This window comes from Penaeus vannamei, chromosome 34 (genome assembly GCF_042767895.1).
Source record: "Penaeus vannamei isolate JL-2024 chromosome 34, ASM4276789v1, whole genome shotgun sequence".
Taxonomy (NCBI): domain Eukaryota; kingdom Metazoa; phylum Arthropoda; class Malacostraca; order Decapoda; family Penaeidae; genus Penaeus; species Penaeus vannamei.
The window spans coordinates 21,694,011-21,701,510 of NC_091582.1; the positions used below are offsets into that span (position 1 = coordinate 21,694,011).

The 7,500-nt window shown below is 43.3% G+C and overlaps 1 protein-coding gene across 2 annotated transcripts in view; it reads left to right on the forward strand.

Annotated features, from left to right (window-relative positions):
• The window catches only part of LOC113803317 (uncharacterized), a 132,128-nt gene that overhangs the window by 9,511 nt on the left and 115,117 nt on the right, over positions 1-7,500 (forward strand). For both annotated transcript variants that reach the window (XM_070113670.1, XM_070113669.1), the window contains exon 2: positions 6,990-7,500. This exon is cut by the window's right edge and continues 1,095 nt beyond it. In XM_070113670.1, coding sequence (XP_069969771.1) covers positions 7,008-7,500 — 493 coding nt within the window. In that variant the 5' untranslated portion in view covers positions 6,990-7,007. The remainder of the gene's footprint in view (positions 1-6,989) is intronic.

Consider the following 7,500-nt stretch of genomic DNA (forward strand, 5'->3'; position numbering starts at 1 on the left):
AGTAATAGTAGCAGCAGCAGCAACAGCAGCAGTAGTAGTAGTAGCAGCAGCAGCAACAACAACAGTAGTAGTAGTAGCAGCAGCAACAGCAGTAGTAGTAGTAGCAGCAGCAGCAACAGCAGTAGTAGTAGCAGCAGCAGCAACAGCAGCAGTAGTAGTAGCAGCAGCAGCAACAGCAGCAGCAGTAGTAGTAGCAGCAGCAGCAACAACAACAGTAGTAGCAGCAGCAGCAACAACAACAGTAGTAGTAGTAGCAGCAGCAACAGCAGTAGTAGTAGTAGTAGCAGCAGCAGCAACAGCAGTAGTAGTAGCAGCAGCAGCAACAGCAGCAGTAGTAGTAGTAGCAGCAGCAGCAACAACAACAGTAGTAGTAGTAGCAGCAGCAACAGCAGTAGTAGTAGTAGCAGCAGCAACAGTAGTAGTAGTAGTAGTAGCAGCAGCAACAGCAGTAGTAGTAGTAGCAGCAGCAACAGCAGTAGTAGTAGTAGTAGCAGCAGCAGCAACAGCAGTAGTAGTAGTAGCAACAGCAGTAGTAGTAGCAGCAGCAACAGCAGTAGTAGTAGCAGCAGCAACAGCAGTAGTAGTAGCAGCAGCAACAGCAGTAGTAGTAGTAGCAGCAGCAGCAACAGCAGTAGTAGTAGCAGCAGCAACAGCAGTAGTAGTAGTAGCAGCAACAGCAGTAGTAGTAGCAGCAGCAACAGCAGTAGTAGCAGCAGCAACAGCAGTAGTAGTAGTAGCAACAGCAGCAACAGCAGTAGTAGCAGCAGCAACAGCAGTAGTAGTAGTAGCAGCAGCAGCAACAGCAGTAGTAGTAGTAGCAGCAGCAGCAACAGCAGTAGTAGTAGCAGCAGCAACAGCAGTAGTAGTAGCAGCAGCAGCAGCAACAGCAGTAGTAGCAGCAGCAACAGCAGTAGTAGTAGTAGCAGCAGCAGCAACAGCAGTAGTAGCAGCAGCAACAGCAGTAGTAGTAGTAGCAGCAGCAGCAACAGCAGTAGTAGCAGCAGCAACAGCAGTAGTAGCAGCAGCAGCAACAGCAGTAGTAGTAGTAGCAGCAGCAGCAACAGCAGTAGTAGCAGCAGCAACAGCAGTAGTAGTAGTAGCAGCAGCAGCAACAGCAGTAGTAGCAGCAGCAACAGCAGTGGTAGTAGTAGCAGCAGCAGCAACAGCAGTAGTAGTAGCTGCAGCAACAGCAGTAGTAGTAGCAGCAGCAACAGCAGTGGTAGTAGCAGCAGCAACAGCAGTAGTAGAAGTAGCAGCAGCAACAACAACAGCAGTAGTAGTAGTTGCAGCAGCAACAGTAGTAGTAGTAGCAGCAGCAACAGCAGTAGTAGTAGTAGCAGCAACAACAACAACAGCAGTAGTAGTAGTAGCAGCAGCAGCAACAGCAGTAGTAGCAGCAGCAGCAACAGCAGTAGTAGCAGCAGCAGCAACAGCAGTAGTAGTAGCAGAAGCAGCAACAGCAGTAGTAGTAGCAGCAGCAACAGCAGTAGTAGTAGTAGCAGCAACAGCAGTAGTAGTAGCAGCAGCAACAGCAGTAGTAGTAGCAGCAGCAGCAACAGCAGTAGTAGTAGTAGCAGCAGCAGCAACAGCAGTAGTAGTAGCAGCAACAGCAGTAGTAGTAGTAGCAGCAGCAGCAACAGCAGTAGTAGCAGCAACAACAGCAGTAGTAGTAGCAGCAGCAGCAGCAACAGCAGTAGTAGTAGCAGCAGCAACAGCAGTAGTAGTAGTAGCAGCAGCAACAGCAGTAGTAGTAGCAGCAGCAACAGCAGTAGTAGTAGTAGCAGCAGCAGCAACAGCAGTAGTAGTAGTAGCAGCAGCAACAGCAGTAGTAGTAGCAGCAGCAGCAGCAGCAGCAGTAGTAGCAGCAGCAGCAACAGCAGTAGTAGCAGCAGCAGCAACAGCAGTAGTAGTAGCAGCAGCAACAGCAGTGGTAGTAGTAGTAGTAGTAGTAGCAGCAGCAACAGCAGTAGTAGCAGCAGCAGCAACAGCAGTAGTAGTAGCAGCAGCAACAGCAGTAGTAGTAGTAGCAGCAACAGCAGTAGTAGTAGCAGCAGCAACAGCAGTAGTAGTAGCAGCAGCAGCAACAGCAGTAGTAGTAGTAGCAGCAACAGCAGTAGTAGCAGCAGCAGCAACAGCAGTAGTAGTAGCAGCAGCAACAGCAGTGGTAGTAGTAGTAGTAGTAGCAGCAGCAACAGCAGTAGTAGCAGCAGCAGCAACAGCAGTAGTAGTAGCAGCAGCAACAGCAGTAGTAGTAGTAGTAGCAGCAGCAATAGTAGTGATAGTAGTAGCAGCAGCAACAGCAGTGGTAATAGCAGTAGTAGCAAGCAGCGACGCTAGCGCAGAGAAAACGTCAAAACTTAGCTCTGTCGACAAATTCAACGATACTTTTGCAATATCGTGCAATGCAAGTGTGATTTACCTTCGACATGCATGCTACGCACGTAACTGCATGGTCCGAAATTCAGTAGCAGGTCTACTAAGTCAGCGCTCATGTGACTCGTCCTTTGATGGGGAAGGCTAGATCAGTAGTAACTCGAGGAGGTGTCATGGTGTCTGTTTTGATGATTGTTCAATGAAAATATAACCATTATAATCATTATTTTCCTTCCTTTTTGAAGATTGAAAAGACCAAAATGATCGACCATATTCCCAAAGCATCCGTAACTTTGTGAAGTCATCAAAATAAACCCCATGTGTTTTTTTTCCAGAAATAGAATCAGACGCCATGACACCTCGAGTTGCTGCTGATCTAGCCTATAACGTCCTTTGATGTTGATTACGCAATTGCAAAAAGGGAGTCTTGTTTGTACTCGTCATGGTTAAGCACAGGATGTTACAGCCCAAAATACACAAAAAAAAAGAAAAAAAAAAAGAAAATCACGCCGTTACAGTAAAGCGAATTCTATTGCCATTAAGAAGCAAATAACTCATCAGATGTGTTCGAGAATTCTGGATCTCTTCTGCGACATCAGAATATTCGAATCAATTGCTCAATGTTCATCTGAAATTACATACAACCAGCAGCTCATGGACCAAATCAAGATGAAAAAGAAAAACAACGAGGGTGTCCAGAAAGAATACAAAACACACCTTACTAACTTTCACAAATTAAGGAAGAATGACCGCCCTCAGTTCCTTGTACGTTAGGCGCGCTGAAGTTAAGCTGGAAAAAAATAACAGCCAGTGGACTATGTAGTTGTGTGAGTGAAGTGTCTGTCGTGCGGGTATCTGGGAGCGAGGTGAAAGGTTAGCATTTACAAGAGTTTTTTTTCAGCGACCTCGGTGAATGGCTACTCTACGTGCTAAACATGTGCAAGAAACTGTTATGTTTCACCAAGCACGTGCAACGCCCGCGCGACGAATCCACAAAAGACGGTGGACAATCCGCACGGAAGATGAACGCATACAATACGTGCATGCGTACGCTATGTCCCTCTCACTTCGTGTTGGATACGCGTTCATTGCACTAGAAACTAGAAGTCTTCGCCAGCGTGTGAAATGCGGACGCCCCATGTGGAGGTGTGTATGTAACACGTGCGCATAGGTGCAATACCGTGCCAAATCCACGTGCGAACAAGGTCTACTATGTTAGACCTTGCGTGGGACATGCCTGGCTCCTACAAGTGGTGCCTGTACTGCGTGGGACTTGCGCACGCGTACGTTCGAAGTTAGCAACGCCAATTTCGGAAGTCTGCGTCTGCCGTACGCGTGGTACCGTTCAGTACCGTGCAATGCACGTATGACTCGTGCTCGTCATGCGTGTCTTTTGCGTATTTACTTATTCAGATCGGCCATCGTTCGGCGTCTTAGCCACCGAATGGGATGTCATTGCAGTTCTCCAAATTTGTCGGTGTGTGGACCCTACATAAGGAAAAAATTAAGCATTAAGTACAATATGCATGTTCTAAGTTGAGTAATAAAAGTAGTTATGGGAGGACTACTTGAAGTATTACCATTTTTAATAACAGAGAAATATTGTAATAGTGATAGAAGTAGTGGTGGCTATAATAACAGTCGTGGCAGCATTGATATAAAAGAGAACGAGAGTGCAGTCTGACATCCTGACTCCTGTCATTTTATAACATAATAATAATAACAATGATAATGTAAATAATAATGATAATACTAATAATAATGATAATAATGATAATAATAACAATAACGATAATGTTAATGATGATATTGATGATGGAAATAACACAAAATAAAACCGTCACCACCACCAACAATAATAATCAGTGACATTACTTTTTCGTATTACTACTACTACTACTACCGTTGTCATTATATCCATTATCCTCATAGCGATCGTCACTGTTTTGTCATTTCATTGTAATAAAAGTCACTTTAAATAAAAACAACTTTAGAAAGAATAACACACACAAAAAAAAAAATAGCCCGATTTGTTCAAATTGTGCGAGGAATAGACAGAAATAAATGCCTATCTATTAGATATATATATACTTTTATCTATCTATCTATAATGTAGATATGCATGTCTAGGCTGATAGATATGCATTTATTTTTGTATATGCATGTCCGTATAATGAATGTTCATTGGGTCGAGCCTCGCACAATTTGAACAAACCGGCCGTATATAAACAATCAAGTTAGCCTATTATATTCCTGTAAAATAATTACAAGTAAGTCAAAGGGAGTTAATGTAATGTTGTTAATGCCAGTGCAGGTTATTGTATTTAACAACAAAGCTAACCTATATTTATTATAATAGTGCGTGCAAAACGAAAATGATAACCAATATATAACTGATAATAATGTATGAATAAACAAATGCGCATAATGTTCCTTTGCTACACGCTACTTCTCGTCCACCGTTACCTAGGCCTAGTCTGCAAAATAATCCTATGCTCCGTCCAATTTCAGGAAAAGAAGAACTGATAACTCAACCTTGGACTAGAAAACTCCGATTCGTTACGCCTCTTTTGAAAAAAAGATAATAATCAAGGGATGTAAAGCATAAACAAATAGTGGATATGATTTTTAAAAAATACCCTAATCATGTGGATATAAGTATCAAGTGGCAACTGATTAGGATTAAAAAAATAACTTGACGAATCGGAGTATTCCAAATTCTGGGGTGAGTTGCCAATTTTTCTTTTCTTGAGACTGAACGCACTGTAGTTCCTAGTATAGCTTCAGTCGCCGATTGCTGATTGGTGTATACTGTACAGCGCTATTTGATCTTCCTATTGCGAAAAACCCGCATGTGGTAGTTGTGTCCATCAGGGGTTATGATTTTCTGTAAGCATGTATCACTCGAAAGTGTAACCTTGTATAAATATAATGCACCAGATTTCAGCTTCTGGTTTCAGTATTTTTGCCAGCAGCTTCACGTATGAAAATTGCTTTATCTCAATCTTCATCCACTCCATCTTGCAACAAATCTTCGTCTCTCTTTTTTATATATATTTAATGGCGCGTGCTAGAGTAGCAATGTCCGTGTTCTTTACAATATATAATATTATCTCAAAAACTACAGTGAATGACGAGTTTCCACGTAAACTACAATTAAACAAAGGGGAAAAAAGGTTAAATGTCTGCCCATATTACTATTAACATAACCTGTAGATTAATGTAGGCCTATCCTATGTGTAGTGCACGGTTTTACAAAGACTGGTTTATAATCTGAATACAAAAACATTTCTAATTTAAAGAAGCTATATTTTGACTTGTTTTCCTTCTTTTTATCTCCCTTTCTTTCGCCATTGATTCTGTAACAGAAATATTTCCTTTTTTCCTATTCTGATCCAAGACCAGTTCACATGCAACGATAGTGTCTCAGCTTTCATACGGCATCAACTCAAATATTTATGTGTGTGTGTGTGTGTGTGTGTGAGAGAGAGAGAGAGAGAGAGAGAGAGAGAGAGAGAGAGAGAGAGAGAGAGAGAAAGAGAGAAAGAGAGAAAGAGAGAGAGAGAGAGAGAGCGAGAGAGAGCGAGAGAGAGAGAGAGAGAGAGAGAGGAGAGAGAGACAGAGAGAGAGAGAGAGAGAGAGAGAGAGAGAGAGAGAGAGAGAGAGAGAGAGAGAAACTGAATCCTGACCTACTTCTAATTTCTTCAGGCCGAGTGCCGATGGCCTTAAGATTTGTATTTGTTAATGTTCACACTTTTTCCCATCTGTGTAGAATCGTTTTTTTTTTTGTTTGTTTTTTTCTTCTTTTTTTGTGTAAAGATGACCATTTTTGAAGAAAAAAAATATTGAAACGGTATTAAGTAAAAAATATCAAGGTCTTTAGATGTCATATGATAACAAGTTTGCTGATATAAGTTATAATGAAAGACATTGATATATGAATTAATGTTATAGTTCATTATTTCCAATCCATATGAAATCCATAGGAATTAAAACTAACTTATAGTCAATGTATAACCTTGACAGTTACGGAACAGATATAAATATACTGTTTAAAACTTGCCGTGTGTTTTGCCGTAGAATATTGAGGTTAAAATTCGTGCCTATCTCTAGATAACATTGATACCATAGCATAATTAAAGAGAAAATGATTAACTTTCTCATGTTCAGTTTAAACGGTCTTTCTAAAGATTAACCATTCACATTAGAAACAGCTTGGTCTCATGCTGTAGTATTAAATAAAGGATTGAAATAATGAAATTAAAATAAAATTATGGATATTATGATCCATTCATTGGCAGTGAACGAAATCAAAGGTATATATATGGCTGATACAAAACAAAGACCCCCCCCCCCTCTGCAAACTGACAGGCAGGCATGATGAAAAATCTTCTTACTGTAATAGATAGAACAACCAGCATTATTTTGTTTATAGAAAAAATATATATAAATGTTGAAGAAAGCATTGGCTAATTATTATGATCTTATTTCTATCGTCGCCATGTGATCGCTGTTACTAAATGTAATACAGCTATTAGTATTATTATTCATTTACAGTCCATTCTTGTTATCATTTAAAAGACACGCACTTCCTGACTGCGCCTTCCCCCCCACAGGTCCCATCGCCGGAGGCCATGGTGGGCTCTTACACGTCGCTGCCTCCGGGCGTGGCGGCCACAGTTCCGCGCCGGATCCTCCTCAGGGACTCGTGGGTCAAACACGCAGCCGGGCCCCCGGAGGAGGCGGTGGCGGAGGCCTCGGAGCCCAACGCAGCTGAGCCTCCGAGCCCTCCCCCTCCTTCCCTGCCGCCCTCAACGCGCCCTTCGCTGCTCGCCAGGGGAGGCCCTCGCAGTCCGCCGCTGGCATCGCCGCCCTGCCTCTCGCCTGACCTCCCGCGCCCCTTCGAGCGGTTCCGCAGCGCCAGCGCCCGCGAGTCGCGAAAGAAAGCGCGCCCGGCGTCCGTCGTGCTCACCACGTATATCTCGACGGCCGCCAAGGACGAGTTCCAGGGCCTGTCAGGGAAGGTTTCGCGCACCAAGGCCTTCTTCGAGTCGTCGCCGCTGCAGGTCAAGGACTCGTCGGGCGAGTGGGACGAGGCCGACATCCAGGAGACCGACCTCCCGCCCG